This window comes from Bombina bombina, chromosome 4, assembly GCF_027579735.1.
Source record: "Bombina bombina isolate aBomBom1 chromosome 4, aBomBom1.pri, whole genome shotgun sequence".
Taxonomy (NCBI): Eukaryota; Metazoa; Chordata; class Amphibia; order Anura; family Bombinatoridae; genus Bombina; species Bombina bombina.
The window spans coordinates 400,743,279-400,764,547 of record NC_069502.1 but is presented as its reverse complement, the minus strand read 5'-3'; the positions used below and the strand labels follow the sequence as shown (position 1 = coordinate 400,764,547).

The following is a 21,269-nucleotide window of genomic DNA, read 5'->3' as shown; positions in this document are numbered from 1 at the left end:
GGGGGGTGGTATCCTGTGTACCTTTGTCACAACCAGTTTCTTCCTGGATTGCCTCTTCACACATGTGCTGCAGATGTTTCCTTTTGTACCCACGTTCTGTGAATCTATTCACCATTTCAGTTAGTTGGACTTTGCACCGCTCTGGGTCTGTGTTGTTACGCACAACTCTTTGGAATTGTGCTTTCGGTATGTTCGGAATCAGGGCTGGTTGATGGCAGCTGCTTGCATGCAAAATAGAGTTCCACTCTGTACTCTTACTGAAGAGGGGGGTGCCAAGTGTCCCATTGGTTTTAAATATTCTCACATCCAAATAGTCAACAGAATATGTATCCGCCACATGCTGGAATCTGATGGTACTGTCTAGTGTATTTAATGTATTGATCCATCCCTCTAATGAATTTACTTCACCTTGCCAGATCAGAAACAAATCATCTATATATCTGCAATAAAAATTGATGGACGGTATTTCATACACCTTCATTTGTAGGGTCTCGTACTCAGCCATGTATAGATTTGCCAGCGATGGGGCCACATTAGATCCCATCGCTGTTCCGGCTATTTGCAGATAGAAGTTGTTTTCAAAGCAGAAGAAGTTTCTTTGTAAACAGATTGTCAACAGTTGTCAATCAGGACATGTTCTGGTATGTATGGCATGCGTCTCAGGCAGTTGGTGACTGCCGCAATGTCTGCTGTGTGAGGAATCACTGTATACAGGCTTGAAACGTCCATAGTGACCAGTAGGTCAGACTCACTGATATTCACCAGATGAACAATGCATTGAATAAACGTAGATGAATCCTGTACATAAGACCTCATACGTTTGACCATGGGCTGAAGATAGTGGTCTACAAACTCAGCTAATGGCTGTAAGAGTGATCCTCTGGCTGAGACAATCAGTCTTCCAGGAGGGCACTTCGCATCCTTGTGGATTTTTGGCAGTGTATACAGTATTGGTGTAATTTGGAAATCACTCTGTAGGAAACGAGCCTCCTGTACAGAGATGACCCCAGCTTCCTTCCATTCGGTTATTTTATTATCAATGTCATGCTTTAATGTAAAGGTGGGGTTATTATGCAGGACAGTATAGGTAGTGTTATCAGAAAGCTGTCGGACAATCTCTTTTTTGTAATCCCCCACATCCATCACCACTACAGCTTCACCCTTATCCGCAGGGCGTATCACGATCGTGGCATCTTCACTGAGTGATATCAGTGCCCCCTATCCTCTCTGGATACATTGTCATTCCGTCTTCTGGCGACTGTGGGTTCTTGGGTCAGCCGTGTTAGATAGTTTGTATAGGTGGTGATTGTAGGATTGCTGGAGGTAGGATCAAAAGTCCCTGCTGTTCTGAATCTTGAAGTGACCTCTGATTCATTTCTAAAGTATTCTTTAAGGCGTAATGATCTCCCAAATTTCTGGATATCAATAAATGAGTTAAAAGCACTCATTGACAGTCCTTTATTTAATAGTGGCATTACTGCCTCGTTCAGTGATCTAGTACTGATGTTGAAAACATTATTTACTATCTTCTCCGAAATGGGGGGTGGCGGGACATGCCCCCTCCGTCTTGTGTGCGTCCACGTCCTAAAAAACGATTGGATGTTGAGTATGGAGCAAGTGGTGGTCGTGCAGAGTCGTCATCACGGGTGTTATCCCATTGTGTTAAATTGCTGGTCCCTCTGGATCTAGTTGTGATACCCCTAAATGGGGGAGCTTCAGGGTTCCTGGATCCCTCTGGGTCAGAACTATTACCCAAGCTGGTGCCTACTGTATTAATGGCTTTCTTTGTATATCTCCTCTCCCTTCTAGGTCTGATCTCCTCTGGTGCTAGCATCCAACGGTACACACTCTTATGCGTGTAATCCAATCCTACCGATTGGAGTTTACGTTTCTTAAAGGAAATGAAATCTTGTTTGTATTCTTTAACTTGTTTAGCCAATTTATCCAGCCAATCACATGATCTATTCGACCTCAACTTGTTCAGTTGATCACTCTCGAAGTGTTGGATCTCTGTTTTAACCTCCTGAAGTAATCTTCCAGCCTCATGTATCACCAGTAACATTGTCGAATGAACACTTGTTCAGAATTTTGCACCAATTTGTGCAAAACTCTATGCTTGACCGTTCAATCATAGGAACATTTCTGATCAGGAAGCCTCTTGGAAGCATTCTTTTCTTATGATATTCTGATAAATAGGTACCGTGAAGATTCAGGTCAATCTCACGTTGTTTAAGCTTAGCCAATGTATTATACAGGGATTGGTTAGACTCCTCCACTTGTTGTTCTTCGATTGAGCCAAATCTAATCAAATCTGCATCTTCGTCAGTGAACATAAAAATGTCCTCATACTTATCTTCCAGGGTACCACCCCCAATAGCCATACCCACCTCTGTGGGGTCACTGGTGGTCTCCATCCTATGTTAGAGCAAAGAATAGATATATATGAAATGAAATTAAGGGAGGATGCTAAACAGGCTGAATCAGCCCCTATGTGGGTGCACTATGCCGAAAGAGTATGTAAGCAAAAGTTCAAACGGTATATGCACTCTCACCACCGTCCTGCAGTGGCCAGGGTGCTCTTGAGGAGTATGCAGCAAAGAAACAAAGTGAAGCACTACTGGACTTTGGATATCAATGTGAAATACTTTATTAGTGATGTTTCGGGACCTCAAATGTCCCTTCCTCTGACAACCAGAGTGTACAAATGAACAAACTTATAAAGGCCTGTCATTAGACTTAAGCTCCAGACCTATAGGAGAAGGGGTGCGCCCCTGGTGCTCCTATGAGGTTATATGGGAGAGGTTTTGGGAGTGGTTTGTGAGATGATGGTTTCACCCTCGGGGCTGTGACAGGGAAGGTGATTTGAATGAGGAGCGTGTTCATTTGTACACTCTGGTTGTCAGAAAAAGGGATGTTTGAGGTCCCGAAACGTCACTAATAAAGTATTTCACACTGATATCCAAAGTCCAGTGAGTGCTTCACTTTGTTTCTTTGCTGCATACTCCTCAAGAGCACCCTGGCAGCTCCAGGATGGTAGTGAGAGTGCATATACCCTTTAAACTTTTGCATATATATATATATATATATATATATATATATATATATATATATATATATATAATTATACATAGGTATAGATATATACAAATATATATAGGAATATATATTTATAAATACATAGAACATATTCTGCTATGTGCATAGAAGTGGTATGTGATATATTTACAGTAAATATACAGTATAACATTTTATTATCTATGAATATTGCATAAATATGCTTTTACATGTTTTCATCTACTTAACTTCAAAGGGTTCCAATGCACTTATATATATGTCTGTATATGTGTAAATCTATGTGCAGTCACCAATCAGCAGCTACTGAGCCTATTTAGATATGCTATTCATCTATTTATATCAAGAGAAAGAAACAAATTACATAATTGAAGTAAATTGAAATGTTGTTTAAAATTGCATGCTCTTACTAAATCATGAAAGAAAACATGTGGGTTTTATATCCTTTTAAATTTCTTACTCTCTTACTCATTGCAGGTCTAAGATTATTTCCAATCCCCCCAAATTATATATATATATATACAGTATCTCACAAAAGTGAGTACACCTCTCACATTTTTGTAAATATTTAGATTAATAAGTCTTGCAATCAGCTTATAATGGTTGCTGAACATAGGAGTCAGGTTAAGGAGTCCCATGTATATATATATATACACACACACACAAGAAAAAGCTTAATTTCTTATTTATATATATGTTGTTTTTTTTTAGCAACAACAACTCGAAGAGTATCTGATGTTCCAAGTACACCCCCCAAGTCTCTTTCTGAAGCAGATCTTTCAAGAAGGAGGAATAATAAGAAACCCAAAGGAGGAATTAAGGTAACTATACAGGTATCCCTCAGTTTACGCCGGGGTTAGGTTCCAGAAGGAATGGTTGTAAATCGAAACCATTGTAAATTGAAACCCAGTTTATAATGTAAGTCAATGGGAAGTGAGGGAGATAGGTTCCAGGCCACTCTCAAAATTGTCATAAGTAACACCTAATACATTATTTTTAAAGCTTTGAAATGAAGACTTTAAATGCTAAACAGCATTATAAACCTAATAAAATAATCACACAACACAGAATATATAATTAAACTAAGTTAAATGAACAAAAACATTTGCTAAACAGCATTATAAACCTAATAAAATAATCACACAACACAGACTTCCCTTGCATTTTTCTGCAAACAGTTCTTTCTATGCATTCCAATCTGGACTGATTTATAGACAGGAAGATCTTGTTCCTTTGAAATCTGCTCGATAGCTCAGGTCTGGTTAAACTGATTAATTTCAGCTTGCTTGACTTTGCTGCAACACAAGCGGACAGCTCCACCTACTGGCTATTTTAATAAATGCACTGCTTCTCAATGCTTTTCAATAGTAGTCACATGACTGGAAAAAAAGGTTGTTATTCTGAAACGGTGTAAATTGAACCGTTGTAAAACGAGGGCCACCTGTACACACTTCTAATATTTACTATATTTCTGCAACTCCCAACTTTTTCATGATCTAAAATAGAGTAGATTTTTTCAGTTGAAAGCTGTAAGTCTTTTTTTCCCCATATCTATCTTAATTAAAACATATGTGGATGTTTGTAGATACATTTTGCAATAAACCTTTTCAATTGTAATAGAATCATCTTCAGTAATAAAATCTAGTATTGGATGGTAGGAATTATGTATCACTTTATGTTAGCTTATTTAAAACCCCAGCATCTATTAAACAGTATATTATGGAGATAATAAATGTATACACATCATACCCCAATGTGAAAAATTTGGATTACCCTTTTAGGTAGCAAATGATTGCTTCTTTATAGCATGAGTTTTTGTAGAACTTTTTTATTTTTTGTTTTATTTATTTATTTTTGAATATTTTTTGCTATGCTGTGTGAGTTTGGAAAAAGGTAGAAACGTGCATACAAGCAAGCCCTCTGGGAAATCAGAATTTTGTGTAATTTTTAATGTATGTAATGTTTGTAAGGTTATATATCTATTTTCTGCTAAAATTGCAAGATGGTGCATAGTGACAAAAATAATAAATGTATTGTTAAGATTTTTAATTGCTAATTTTAATTGAACAAATTAGTCATAGAATCCTAAATCGAAATAATAGACAGTAAAATGTGGGGTTGAAATGTTTAAAAAATAATTACTCCTGTAGTGCTATTTACTATATATTATATAGAAAATGACACAAAAATGAAATTCAGATTGTAAAGTTTAAGGCATTTATTGCCCAGGATCTACAAATACTCTTAAAAACAGGGGCACTTTTATTAACCCCATAGGGACAAGACCATTTTTCAATTTCTTACCCTTAAGGACCAGGGCTATTTTTACATTTCTGCGGCATTTGTGTTTAGCTGTAATTTTCCTCTTACTCATTTACTGTACCCACACATATTATATACCATTTTTCTCACCATTAAATGGACTTTTTAAAGATACCATTATTTTCATCATATCTTATATAACTATAAAAAGAAAAATATAAAATATGATGAAAAAATGGAAAAAACACACTTTAAAAAAATGTGTTACACATCTACAACCACCAAAAAACTCCCATGCTAAATAGTTTCTAAATTTTGTCCTGAGTTTAGAAATACCCAATGTTTACATGTTCTTTGCTTTTTTTGCAAGTTATAGGGCAATAAATACAAGTAGCCCTTTTGCTATTTCCAAACCATTTTTTTCCAAAATTAGTGATAGTTACGTCGTAACACTGATATCTTTCAGGAATCCCTGAATATCCCTTTACATGTATATTTTTTTTTAGTAGACAACCCAAAGTATTGATCTAGGCCCATTTTGGTATATTTCATGACACCATTTCACCGCCAAACGTGATCAAATAAAAATAATCGCTAACTTTGTCACAAACTTTTTCACAAACTTTAGGTTTCTCACTGAAATTATTTACAAACAGCTTGTGCAATTATGGCACAAATGGTTGTAAATGATTCTCTGGGATCCCCTTTCTTCAGAAATAGCAGATATATATGGCTTTGGCATTGCTTTTTAGTAATTAGAAGGCCGCTAAATGCCGCTGCGCACCACACTTGTATTATGCCCAGCAGTGAAGGGGTTAATTGGGTAGCTTGTAGAGAGCTTGTAGGGTTAATTTTAACTTTAGTGTAGTGTAGTAGACAACCCAAAGTATTGATCTAGGCCCATTTTGGTATATTTCGTGGCACCATTTCACCGCCAAATGCGATCAAATAAAAAAAATCGTTCACTTTTTCACTAACTTTAGGTTTTTCACTGAAATTATTCACAATCAGTTTGTGCAATTATGGCACAAATGGTTGTAAATGCTTCTCTGGGATCCCCTTTGCTCAGAAATAGTAGACATATATGGCTTTGACATTGCTTTTTGGTAATTAGAAGGCCGCTAAATGCAGCTGCGCACCACACTTGTATTATGCCCAGAAGTGACGGGGTTAATTAGGTAGCTTGTAGGGAACTTGAAGGGTTAATTTTAGCTTTATTGTAGAGATCAGCCTCCCACCTGACACATCCCACCCCTTGATCCCTCCCTGACCACTCTCAAACAGCTCTCTTCCATCCCCCACCTCACTATTGTCACCATCATCTTTAGAACTGGCAGAAAGTCTGCCAGTATAAAAATAAAGTTGTGTTTTTTTTTGTTTTTTTTTTTAAATGATATATTTTCGGCAGTGTAGGATCCCCCCTCACCACCCAACCTCCCTGAGCCCCCCCCCCCCAAAGAGCTCTCTAACCCTCCCCCCACTAACTTTTTGCCACCATTTTGGGTACTGGCAGCTGTCTGCCAGTACCCACTTTGAAAACAAATTTGTGGTTTTTAAACTTTTTCTGTAGTTTAGCTGCCCCCCTCAATACCCAACCCCTCCCAGATCCCTTTCCGAATCTTATTCCCCCTCCTCGACAACCACTATCTCTCACCACCCTCTTGCAGACTTTTATCAAGATCACGGGGGCGCACACATCCCCCGTCTCCCGCATGCGCTTCTGCACACACCCAGGAGTGATTTCCCACTGCTGGCCGGAAACTCGCCAGCCATGGGCTGCCCACCCGCCTCTCTGCAATGGCTCCCACCAACGATCGGCATCATCACTGGCTGATGCAGAGAGGGCCACAGAGTGTCTCTCTCTGCATCGGTGTGCCAAAACAGGTATTGCAGTGATGCCTCAATATCGAGGCATCACGGCAATACCTTGAAAGCGCCTGGAAGTGATCAGGATCGCTTCCCGACACTTTAAACCCCTAACGACATACAGGGTACGTCATTGGTCTTTAACGATCAGTTTGGGTATGACGTACCCTGTACGACGTGTGTCGTTAAGGGGTTAATTAAACTTTACAAACACGTTTTTTTAAAAAAAAAATACTTACCTTTGCGTTACAGTAAACAGACTGCCTTTCCTCCGCCCGCATCTCCTTCTGTATTTTGTATATCAATGTTGTATCTGGCTTCCTCCAATCATTGCGTGCCCCACAAGCTGGACGCCAATCGGGGCACACAATGATTGGAGGAAGACAGATTCGTCATCGATCTGCTCAATACAGATGGAGATGTGGGCGGAGGATCGGCGGTCTGTTTACCATAACGAAAAGGTTTTTTTTTTTTAAAAAAAGCATGTTTTTAAAGTTTAATGATTTAAAATGCCCCTGTTTTAAGAGTATATTTAGATACTTGGCTTTAATTCCTTAAACTTTACAATCACTTTAAGACATCTAATTTTGGTAGTACAATGCAGGACCATGAATCTTATCTGAGGTTTATTTGGATACATAGCTAGCAAAATGTCTAAATTTTTGGTGAGTAAAGACTTCATTCCTTTTATTGATACATAAATAAATGTTTATCATTACTGCTAGTTACAAGTATTATGTATGATGTTATTTGAAATAAATTCTTGCCCTGTGGTCCTTTATTCATTCAGCTTTTCAACCTCTTTAAAGTTTAAATGGCAAGACATGTTGACTATTACATTTTGTTTGTGTATGTTTAAATAAGTCCTCATAGCAGCATGTGTTTCATATAAAGAATATAAAGCCATTGTGAAAGTCCCCTATTTTGAAATGGTTGCATCCGTATAGAGGTGACGTTTAAACCCCTGACCCTACTGTCACATGGTGGGTTAAAACACTGCTCTGTGTAATAGGCATCCAAGGAGGGTAAACATATTTCCTCTTAATTTGTTTCTAATAAAACCAGCTCAGAAGAGTATTAAATGTATAGGAAATTGCTCCTTTTGGATTATTTTTATTTTATAAATAAGTTTTTTATCATGAAAACCATAAGCTGAATATACCCATTCATATGGGCTGAGCCTGTTGGAAGAGCAGACCTCATCTTACCTCTCTCTACGACTCTTTACCTTATCTCTCTATACACTCACCGGCCACTTTATTAGGTACACCTGTTCAATTATTATTATTATTATTGGTTATTTGTAGAGCGCCAACAGATTCCGCAGCGCTATAAACAAAGGGGGAGTACAACAAAACAATTATAGGGTAGAGGGCCCTGCCAAGAGTTGCACTGTTGTAGTCAGCTCTTAAGAAGGTGAACTACAAACAGCTGGACTTTTAGGCTTACATGCTAAGAGGGTTCAGGGGATTGCAGGGGAGGAGAGGAACTGGTATTAGGAAAGGTTAGCGTAGGTTGTATGCGTCCCTGAACAGTAGAGTCTTTAGGGAGCACTTGAAGCTTTTAAAACTAGAGGAGAGTATTGTGGAGCGAGGCAGAGAGTTCCATAAGATGGGAGCCAGTCTGGAGAAGTCCTGTAAACGGGAGTGTGATGAGGTGACAAGAGAGGAGGAGAGTAGGAGATCATGAGCAGAGCGAAGGGGACGGGAGGGAGAGTATCTGGAGACAAGGTCTGAGATGTAGGGGGGAGCAGTGCAGTTGAGGGCTTTGTATGTAAGAGTGAGAGTTTTGTGTTTGATCCTAGAGGCAAGAGGAAGCCAGTGAAGGGATTGGCAGAGAGGTGCAGCAGATGAAGAGCGACGTGTAAGGAAGATGAGTCTGGCAGAGGCATTTATTATGGATTGTAAAGGAGCTAGGCGGCAGGTGGGGAGACCAGAGAGGACAGAGTTGCAGTAATCAAGGCGGGAAAGAATGAGAGAGTGGATTAAAATCTTAGTTGTGTCTTGTGTAAGGAAGTGTCTAATTTTAGAGATGTTTTTAAGGTGGAAGCGGCAGGCTGTAGCCAAGGACTGAATGTGAGGAGTGAAGGAAAGATCTGAGTCAAGTGTGACCCCGAGACATTGGGCATGCGGGGTAGGGGTAATGATGGAGTTGTCGACAGTTATAGAGATATTGGGGGTGGAGATTTTGGAAGAAGGGGGGAAAATGAGGAGCTCAGTTTTTGAGAGATTTAGCTTGAGGTAGTGAGAGGACATCCAGGAAGAGATGTGAGAAAGACAGTTAGTGACACGGGTTAGCAAGGAAGGAGATAGTTCTGGTGCATAGAAGTAGATTTGGGTGTCATCAGCATACAAATGATATTGGAAACCGTGGGACTTAATAAGGGAACCTAGTGATGACGTATAGATTGAGAAGAGAAGGGGACGGAGGACAGAGCCTTGCGGTACTCCGACAGAAAGGGGTGACGGGGCAGAGGAGGCCCCAGAGAAGGCTACACTGAAAGTACGGTTTGACAGGTAGGAAGAGAGCCATGAAAGGGCTGTGTCACAGATGCCGAAGGATTGGAGGGTTTGGAGCAAAAGAGGGTGGTCGACAGTGTCAAAGGCTGCGGACAGATCAAGGAGGATAAGCAGAGAGAAGTGGCCTTTTGATTTAGCTGTAAGTAGGTCGTTGGTGACCTTAACAATAGCTGTCTCTGTGGAGTGATAGGGACAAAATCCAGATTGCAGCGGGTCAAGAAGGGAGTTTAACGTAAGAAAATGGGATAGGCGTGCATATACTAGTTTTTCGAGAAGCTTTGAAGCAAGAGGGAGGAGGGAAATTGGGCGGTAGTTGGATGGGGAGGTAGGATCAAGGGAAGGTTTTTTGAGGATAGGTGTGACCAGTGCATGTTTCAGTGATGAGGGAAATGTACCAGTGCTGAGGGAGAGGTTGAAAATGTGTGTTAGTATAGGGGTAAGGGTAGCAGAGAGAGAGGGGAGCAGCTGTGAGGGGATAGGGTCAAGGGGACAGGTAGTGAGGTGAGAGCGCAGTATAAGTGCTGAAACTTCTTCCTCAGTAACAGGGGAGAATGAACTAAGTTTCAGGTTATGAGGGTTGTGGTTGAGTGAGAGTATTTGAGGGGGGAGAGAATGGAATTGTGTTGAGAGCTGATTTCATGTCTGATGGAATCAATTTTGTTAATGAAGTGACTGGCAAAGTCTTGAGCTGACAGAGAAGTGAAGTGGGGGAGGGCGGAGGAGAGTATGGAAAGTGGAGAACAGACGTTTTGGGTTTGAAGAAAGATTAGAGATAAGAGTAGAGAAGTAGTGTTGCTTGTGGAGATTAAGGGCAGAGTAGTAGGAGTTCAAGATGAATTTGTAATGAAGAAAATCAGCTGAACTCCGTGATTTTCTCCAATGCCGTTCAGCAGTACGGGAACATCTGCGTAGGTACCGTGTCAGAGGAGTATGCCAGGGCTGGGGATGAGTGTGTGATTTCCTAGCAGTGGTAAGAAGGGCGAGATATAATGGTGGAACTATAGTGGCAGATAGATTGTTCAGGGCAGGAAAAGGAGGAGAAGGATGAGAGGAGCGGTTGAAGGGAATTAGCAAGTTGTTGCTGATCTAAAGACCTAGTGCTTCTGTGAAGTTTGGTGTGAGGAGTAGAAGGTGGGAGAGTTGTAGGAAGGGATGATATGTTGCAGGTAAGGAGATGGTGGTCAGAAAGAGGAAAAGGGGAGTTTGAGAAGTTTGAGAGAGTGCATCGATAGCTAAAGAACAGGTCAAGGGAGTGACCATCTTTGTGAGTGGGAGAATCAGTCCATTGTGACAGACCGAAAGAGGAAGTGAGTTGCAGAAGTTGTTTAGCAGATGAGGCAGTGGGATTGTTAAGGGGGATGTTGAAGTCGCCAAGAATGAGGGCAGGGGTGTCTGAGGAAAGGAAATAAGGAAGCCAGGCAGCAAAGTGATCTAAAAATTGAGTTGGGGAGCCAGGGGGGCGGTATATGACTGCAACACGTATAGAGAGGGGAGAGAATAACCGAATCATGTGTGCTTCAAATGAAGAAAATGTGAGTGAAGAGAAGGGCTGTATTTGTTGGAAGGTGCAACGAGAGGAAAGTAAAATACCGACACCACCTCCTTGTCTATTGCCAGACCTAGGAGTGTGGCTGAAATGGAGACCCCCATGTGACAGTGCAGCAGTGGATGCTGTGTCTGAAGTAGAGAGCCAGGTTTCTGTAAGAGCCAGAAGGTTAAGAGAGTGGGAGATAAAGAGATCATGGATAGAAGTTAACTTGTTGCAGACAGAGCGAGAGTTCCAGAGTGCACAAGTGAAGGGGGAGGGGTTTTTAGATGTAAGAGGAATGAGATTAAGGTTACCAGAGTTTAGTTTATGAAGTCTATTGAAAGGCACACAAGGATGTGAAAGGTTAGGAGGTTGTGAGGGACCAGGATTAGGGGAGATGTCGCCAGCAGCTAGTATGAGCAACAGGGAGAGTGACATGAGATGAGAAGCAGATTTGCAGTAATGAGACTGTTGTTTAACTGAAGTGCAGGGGGGAGAGAGAGTATTTAGGAATAAGTAGAGTTCATGAGTACAAAAGTAAGGTGAGTATAAGAGAGATGGGCTAATGAACAGTGCAGGTGGAGAGGGAGAAGGAGTAACTGAGTAATGTAGTTTGTTGTAGAGACAAGAGGTAGCAAAAAGGAATATGAAGATATTGAGCATTATCCTGAAAATGGGAACCAAGTAAACACATAAGACACAGTGTTACAGCAGCACTTGCAAAAGGATACAATGATATACATAAAACATAGTAATACAAGAGTACTTGCCTAGTGTCTTGCCCCTTGCCCAATCCTTGTTCAATTCTTGTATCATTCTTAAAAATTGATGCCTCACTTATAAAATGTTCACTTTGAAAATGTGAACATATGCTATTGTTAAAATTGCTATTGTTCAATTGCTTGGTAATACATATTGCTAATCAACCAATCCCATGGCAGCAACTCAATGCATTTAGACATCTAGACCTGGTGAAGGCGACTTGCTGAAGTTCAAACCGAGCATCAGAATGGGGAAGAAAGGGGATTTAAGTGACTTTGAACGTGGCTTGGATTTTGTTGCCAGATGGGCTGGTCTGAATATTTAAAAAACTGCTGATCTACTGGGATTTTCACACACAACCATCTCTAGGGTTTTACAAAGAATGGTCCGAAAAAGAGAAAATATCCAGTGAGCGGCAGTTGTGTGTTCAACAATGCCTTGATGTCAGGGGAGAATGGGCAGACTAGTTTGAGATGATAGAACGGCAACAGTAACTCAAATAACCACTCGTTACAACCAAGGTATGCAGAATACCATCTCTGAACGCACAACACGTCGAACCTTGAAGCAGATGGGTTACAGCAGCAAAAGACCACACCGGGTGCCACTCCTGTCAGCTAAGAACAGGAAACTGAGGCTACAATTCGCACCAAAATTGGAGAATAGAAGATTGGAAAAACGTTGCCTGGTCTGATGAGTCTTAATTTCAGCTGCGACATTCAGATGGTAGGGTCAGAATTTGGCATAAACAACATGAAAGCATGGATCCATCCTGCCTTGTATCAACGGCTTAGGCTGGTGGTGGTGGTGTAATGATGTGGGGATTATTTTCTTGGCACACTTTGGGCCCCTTAGTACCAATTGAGAATCGTTTAAATGCCACAGCCTACCTGAGTATTGTTGCTTACCAAGTCCATCCCTTTATGACTACAGTGTACCCATCTTCTGATGGCTACTTCCAGCAGGATAATGCATCATGTCACAAAGTTCAAATCATCTCAAACTGGTTTATTGAACATGACAATGAGTTCACTGTACTCCAATGGCCTCCACATTTACCAGATCTCAATCCAATAGAGCACCTTTGGGATGTGGTGGAACGGGAGATTCACATAATGGATGTGTAGCCGACAAATCTGCAGCAACTAGGTGATGCTATCATGTCAATATGGACCAAAATCACTGAGGAATGTTTCCAAAACCTTGTTGAATCTATGCCACGAAGAATTAAGGCAGTTCTGAAGGCAAAAAGGGGTCCAACCCAGTACTAGCAAGGTGTACTTAATAAAGTGGCAGGTGAGTTTATATTCTCATACACAAAAGCCTCCTTATCATAACTGTCTCTATATAAACAAAGGTGAATACCTGATTGCACATGTGTAGCAGATCTTTTTCAGATACCTGCAGTGTAACCTAGGTTCCAAAATGGCAGAATACAAAATTAGAGGGAGTGTTTAAAGGGGCACTTTACCCAAAAAAATAATTTCATGATTAAGGTAGAGAATACAATTTTAAACAAAATTCCAATTTACTTTGATTATATAATTTGCTTTATTCTTTAGATATCCTTTAATGAAGAAATAGCAATGCACATGGTGAGCCAATCACAGGAGGCATCTATGCGCAGCTACCAATCAACAGCTAATAAGCATATCTAGATATGCTTTCCAGCAAAGAATATCAAAAGAATGAAGCAAATTAGATAATAGAACTAAATTAGAAAGTTGTTTATAATTATATGCTCTTTCTAAATCATGGAAGAAAAAATTTGGGTTTCATGTCCCTTTAAGGTCCATTTTAGAAACTATTTTATGCAACCTACTAACCTTTTTCACCTTTGGTCATCATCTAGTCATCCATTATTTTTGATGACTGGTTGTCAACCCCTAATTCTTAAAGGAATAGTCTAGTCAAAATTAAACTTTCATGATTCAGATAGAGCAGGACATTTTAAGCAACTATCTAATTTACTCCTATTATCATTTTCTTCTTCATTCTCTTGACATCTTTATTTGAAAAACCAAGAATGTAAGCATAGGAGCCGGCCCATTTTTGGTTCATCACCTGGGTAGCACTTTCTCATTGGTGTCTAAATGTAGCCACCAATCAGCAAGCGCTTCCCAGGTGCTGAACCAAAAATGGGCCGGCTCCTAAGCTTACATTCAAATAAAGATACCAAGAGAACTAAGAAAATTTGATAATAGGAGTAAATTAGAAAGTTGCTTGAAAATTGCATGCGCTCTCTGAATCATTGAAAGTTTAATTTTGACTAGACTATTCCTTTAATATTACAAAGGTATAAATATAGATGATTTCTAAAAGGAAATAGAGGAAATGCAGGACTAGGATACATAATGTAGTGGCATGAGTACATTAACCACAGCTTCTTGATTTCTAGGTAATAAAAATAGTCACAAAGAGCTGAATTGATGAGTTCTCAGTGTTGGGCACTTAGAGAGTATAGAAAAAAAAGGAAATGTTCTAATTGTCAACTGATGTAGATAGGTAGAAGTCAGTGCAAGTGATCAGACAATTGCATACATAGGGCTAGATTACAAGTGGTGCACTAATTGTTGCGCGTAAGCGATATTGGATATTTTTCGGCTTTTTGTGACTGAAATAATGTGTGTATTATGAGTTGAAAGTAAACGCGTTTACTTGAGCACAATCAAATTAAACATGCATCAGGTTAATGCTACTTCAGAGCCCTGGTTAACTGTTGTGCGAGACAAAAAAAGTTACAAAATATAAATTTAAAAAACAGTAACATACATAATGTTAATATGTGCGTACATATGTATTTATATGTGTATATATGTATTTACAGACATATATACATATATAAACCCAAAAATAAATATGTGCATTGGAGCCCTTTGCAGTCAAGTAGCTGAAAACCTTTTTATTTTAAACTGTGAATGTACTGTAAATATTTCACATACCACATACTAATGTTGTTCACACATAAATGAATATGCTCTAAGTATTTTTAAATAAATATTCTTTTATATATATATATATATATATATATATCTGTATATATCTATACCTATATATAATCTATACCTATATATAATTATATATATATATATATATAGATATGTGTGTGTATAGATATATATTTAAAAAAACACATTTTATATATATATATATATATATATATGTATATATATATATATATATATATATATATATATATAAATATTATTATTATTCTTTATTTATAAAGCACTAACAGATTCCGCAGCACTGCCCATGGGTATAAGGATAAAAGTACAATGAAGAAACAATACAATAAAAGACAACATTTTACAGACAAATACAGGGGGAATTGAGGGCCCTATTCCCGTGGGAACTTACAATCTAGATGGGTAGGAGGATGGGAAACAGGAGGTGGGGACTGCAAAGGTGGGAATGATATTAGTGAGGAGATAGATGAGGGCAACTGTTAGGTAAGTGAAGTTAATTTGTTAATGAGTCAGGTGATAAGTTTCGCTGAACATAAAGGTCTTTATGGAACGTTTAAAGGAGGAGAGGTTAGGGGAGAGTCTGACAGCTCGAGGAAGTGCGTTCCAGAGGGTTGGTGCCGCACAAGAGAAGTCCTGTAGTCTAGCATGAGAGGAGGTGATGGTAGAGGACACAAGGGCTGGAGTATATTTGTTGATGAGTGAGGACAAGTAGGGTGAAACAGCATTGGTGAGGACTTTGTAGGTCAGGGTGAGAATTTTGAAATTAATTCTGCTGTGAATGAAGAGCCAGTGAAGGGACTCACAGAGAGGTGCAGCAGAAACAGAGCATTGAGAGAGGTGGATTAGCCTGGCAGATGCATTTAGGATGAATTGAAGGGGAGAGAGGCAGGAGAGAGGGAAGCCAGTTAGTAAGTTATTACAGTAGTCAAGTCGTGAAATTACCAGGGAGTGGATTAGCTGTTTAGTGGTTTCATCACTCAGAAATGGACGAATTTTGGAGATATTCCATAGGTGGTTGCGGCAGGATGAAGAGAGCAATTGGATGTGGGGAATGAAGGACAGATTTGAGTCAAGTGTGACTCAGAGGCAGCGGACTTGGGGTGATGGGAAAATAGTGGTGCCTCCAACAGTGATGGAAAAATTAGAAACTGGAGTAGAGTTAGAGGGGGTGATTAGAAGTAGTTTGGTCTTGGACATGTTTATTTTTAGGTGGTGAAAGGCCATCCAGGAGGAAATGCCAGATAAGCAGTCGCTGATGTGAAAATTGACAGAAGGAGAGAGTGCAGGGGTGGAAAGATAGATCTGGGTATCATCAGCATAGAGGTGATAGTTGAAGCCATAGCTGTTGATAAGTTTACCCAGTGAAGAAGTGTAAATAGAGAAGAGTAGAGGACCCAGGACAGAGCCTTGAGGTACTCCAACAGACAGAGGCAATGGAGAGGAGGAGTCACCAGCAAAAGAGAAGGAGAAGGATCTGTTAGAGAGATAAGAATAATTCTAAGAGAGGGCAGTGTCACAAAGCCCAAGAGAGCTGATAGTCCATAGGAGAAGGGGATGGTCAGTGTCAAAGGCAGCAGAGAGGTCAAGTAAAATGAGTATAGAGTAGTAGCCTTTGTTTTTAGCAGAAAGGAGATCATTAGTAACCTTGGTGAGGGCAGTCTCAGTTGAGTGTTGGGGACGGAAGCCAGATTACAGGGGGTTGAGCAATGAGTTGGAGGACAGGAAGTGGGTTAGGCGATTGAAAAACTAGTTTTTCAAGGATTTTTGAAGCTAGCAGGAGCAGTGATATGGGGCGGTAGTTTATAGAAGAGTAAGGGTCAAGGGATGTTTTTTTTGAGGATGGAGTGACCTTTGCATGTTTGAAGGAGGCTGGGAATGAGCCCGGTAGAAAGGGATAGGTTGAATATGTGAGTAAGAGCCCGAGTGAGCGTGGGAGACAGAGAAGGTATTAGATGGGAAGGAATAGGGTAAAGTGACAGGTAGTGAGGTGTGATGAAGACAATAGGGAAGCCACTTCACTCTCAGTGGTTGGGAGGAGAGTGCAGAGAGTGGCAGAGGGGGTGACTGGGAGCGAAGTTGGGAGAATGCAGGCTTGTGTTGGGATGTTTCTTTGCATGGTAAGTGTCTTATTGAAAACGTCTACTTTTCACTTTTTCAGGACAGTATACGTTTTCAACTACCCCTGGCTTATGTGCAACCCAGATATAATAGTCATCATTTGGATTGATTATATTAAATCTGGTGATTTGGAACTATGCTTTTCATGATATAGTGCTGAGCTTGTTATTTACACCTAGCCCCTAGATTGATGGGAGTTATTTAAATTGATGTGCACTATTATCTGTTTGCACAATTATTAGCAGATCGCTTGCTATTGCTGATTATATGTACTGTATAAATAAATGTGTAAGGCTTTGTCCTGTTATTGATATACATTCCTTAGCGCTTTTGATTTTGTTTTTTATAGCTTTTTTATATTTTTAATAAATTGTGATAATATGTACCAGATTCAACCTTTATAAGTATATATTCGTTATTTTTAGAGCGGACTAGATATTTCCCCTAACCTTATAGCTGGTTATTTACCATTGCATATAGATATTCAAGATATTTTTATGTTAGAATGAAGTCAAGGGTTACTTTTTTGAGAGGCCCCTTGCCAAGGTGGAAAACAGCATTGGTGAAGAGCTAACAAAGATAAATATCCCACTTTGGTGAAATTGGCAAAACCCTACTTATACACCTCAACAGCCTTTTCTCTGCTGCAGGAAATATAGCTGCAAACAGAGAATCAGCCTTAGCCAGAAGCATGTGGACATGTTGAGATTTTTGCATTTCAATGCAAAGTTTCTGAAAGAGTGAATAACAGAATGTTATTAACAGTGATAGTCTAACTCTTTCTAGTTCTACCTCTTTTCAAACAGTTTGTGGTTTTGTTTTGTTTAATTATAAAACTGTGCTCTGCTGCTTAAAAATTGAAGAAACAGTTGTGTTAATGTAAAGTTTTATTCTGAAGTTTATATTTGTAACACTCATTATGTGGATTTTATTTAAAACATAGAAAACTATTATTGATTCTCTTTTTATCCGATTAGTCGATTAATCGAAAAAATAATCGGCCGATTAATCGATTATGAAAATAATCGTTAGTTGCAGCCCTTCTGTCTATCGATAACTGCAGGGTCCATATAAAATAACATTATGAAACTCTACATTATATATTTGTTTAACTCTGGATTTATATTCATTACACTAAAAACTCAAGATAACGCAAAATTAAATTTGAAACAGAAAAAAAAAATAGATGATACTTTTCCTCCCCTCTTTCCAGTCTCTCCCTCTCCCATATCTTCTCCTCCACTTCCTCCTCTTAGCCAACTTATCATAATATCTATTCTCCCTTTAATTTACTCTTCACTATGTACTGAGTTTTTTCAAACATTTTCATCAGTTGTCTTTGTGTTGTAAGATCTTGTTTGACAATTAGATATTTCCATTTTTCAAACATTTCTCAACCTGGGATTCTTGGTTTAATTGTATATTCCACTGTTCCATAAAGAGTTGCCTATGAAGGGCATTTTTAAATGTTTTAAGCATAGGCTTTAATTCAGATTTCCGATTTTCAGAATAATATTTCTGCCAATTAAGATGCAAATATTTATAAATGTTTTAATCTTATTATAGTTACCATTAGGAACCAGGAAAAAAAAATGTTTTGGATTCAATATAATATGTATATTGCCTAAGATGTTAATCCGGTGGTTAATCAAACTTTAGAATTTTGGGGCATGATCAAAAGCAATGTACAAAATCAGCTTTATCTTTTTTGCATTTCATACAGCAACTACTTTCTAAATTCCTACCCCATTTTGATATTATATTAGGTGTTTTTTAAACCATCCATATCACCTTAAAGTGATGTTCTCTCATTATCGCTGACATTCAGGCTTCTTCAGTCCTTTTCTTTCCTAAGATATGGTGAGTCCACGGCTTGAGTAATTACTGTTGGGAATATCACTCTTGGCCAGCAGGAGGAGGCAAAGAGCACCACAGTTAAACTGCTAAGTATCACTCCCTTACCCACAACCCTCAGTCATTCTCTTTGCCTTTGGTTCATATAGGAGGTAAAGTTTAGGTGTCTGAAGAAAATTTTTTATTTCATCTACTAGCAAGTTTTGGGGTATAGCCGTATTCCACGTCATTCCTTTCAGTTGGGTAGTAGTGGCTTTAAAGCAGTTAGTAACTTGTAAAGAGGTATTTACTACGTTTTCCTAACAATTGCTGCCCTAATTTAGAAAGCCAGAGTTAGCTACTCTGTTTTTTCTTTTCAAAGGTCTCTGTGGGGAACTGTGTCTTCTCATACCTTGTAACTGTCTACATGCCGGACAGCGGAGCAGGTAAGTGCCGTTTCTTCCACTTGGGGAGACCATGCACTTAAAAACACTGATTTTTTTATTGGGACATAGATAATTCTGTTGTATGGGTTACACTGGGACATGAAGCAGGCACTGTAGTATCTGTGAGACTAACATTTAAACTCTTTTAAAAAGAAAGGGTAAACATTTTTTATTAGGCTTTATTTTCTGACCCATATTTACTTGATAAAACAATACTAGTTTAAACTGAAAGTAAGGCTGCATTTTCTATTTCAGCAGCTTATTCATTTCCCCTTTGCCTTAAAATTAAACAATTCAAAATTTTAAACTGCCAGGTTTGAAAAAACGGTTATTTCTGGTACTCATTGTACCAGGAAGTAGTGTCTCTCTGTGTCACAGCAGTAATTTGACAGTTGCAAGGATAGCACATAGCAAAATCCCAGGATTCTCAAGAACCTCTCCAAGGCTTATACATTTTAGCTGGGGATCGATCCTAATTTGGAATAAAATTTAAAGTGTATTTTTTCCTTGGCTTATTTTGATTGAATATTAAAATCTTTTAAACTTATCTGTACAAGTTTATTTATTGTTTCACAACATGTCTGATATGGAGCCTGCTTATGTTTAGATGCACAAATTACAGCTCCTATGCAATTTTGTTCTTCATGTGTCAAGAAAACCTTGGAAAATAAAGGTAAAGGTTTTGAGCCTAATGTCTCTCAGGATGATGCAGTTAAAATAATACCTCAGCTTTCTCCTGCTATGTCCCAAGCCTCAATAGCATCACATGCAGTGCCCTGTGGTTCCTCTATAACTCCTAGTGGAGTTTATTTAAAAGCAGAAATTGCTGCCCAGGTATCTTCAGCTGTATCTGCAGCATTAGCTGCCATTCCCAGATTACAGGGAAAATGCAAGAGGAAATCTAGAAATTCAGAAAGTAAGGTACCTGTCCTCAGTTCTGCTTCCCAAGTTGCCCTTTCTCATAAGTCTGATGAGATGAGGTCCTGTGCCGGACCATGCTAGGGAGATTATCTCACAGGAATGGGAGAAACCAAGGTTGTCTTTTTCCCCATCTCCCATTTTTAAGAAAATGTTTCCTGTCGAGGACTTCATTAAAGACCCTTGGTATACTGTACCCAAAGTTGAAGGGGCCATTTCCACTTTGACTAAGAGAACCCCTTTTCCTATTGAGGATAGCTGCTCTTTTAAGGATCCGATGGACAAGAAGCTGGAGGCTTATTTGAAAAAGATTTATGTTCATCAAGGTCTCCAATGGCAACCTGCGGTGTGTATTACCAGCGTGACTAGTGCGGCATCTTATTGGTTTGACGCCTTGTCTTATTTTTTTCAAGTAGAGACATCCTTGGATGAAATTCAAGATAGGATTAAAGCTCTTAAATTGGCCAATTCCTTTATTGCAGGTGCCATTTTAGATTTTTAATTGAGACCATGATTCAGGCTTGCAAGCCTGTCACTAGAAAGATTTACCATAAGATATGGCGTAAATATCTTTATTGGTGTGAATCCAAGGGCTACTCTTGGAGTAGAATTTGAATTCCTAGAATTTTATCTTTTCTTAAGGAAGGCCTGGAGAAGGGACTGTCAGTCAGTACCCTGAAGGGTCAGATTTCTGATTTATCAGTTTTACTACTTAAACTTTTGGCGGATGTGCCAGATGTGCAATCTTTTTGTCAAGCCTTGGTCAAAATCAGGCCTGTCTTTAAGTCTGTTGTTCCTCCTTGGAGCCTTAACCTTGTTCTTAACGTTTTACAGCTGGCTCAGTTTGAGCATTCCATAGACATTAACTTGTTATCTTGGAAGGTTTTGTTTCTTGTTGCTATGTCTTCTGTTCGGAGAGTCTCGGAACTCTCAGTTCTGCAGTGTGATTCCCCTTATCTTATTTTTCATGCCGATA

At 39.2% G+C, this 21,269-nt stretch overlaps 1 protein-coding gene across 1 annotated transcript in view; it reads left to right on the top strand.

Moving 5' to 3' along the window:
- The window catches only part of MCF2L2 (MCF.2 cell line derived transforming sequence-like 2), a 1,253,992-nt gene that overhangs the window by 524,873 nt on the left and 707,850 nt on the right, over positions 1 to 21,269 (top strand). The window contains 1 exon segment of the mRNA XM_053711855.1: positions 3,784 to 3,893. Coding sequence (XP_053567830.1) covers positions 3,784 to 3,893 — 110 coding nt within the window.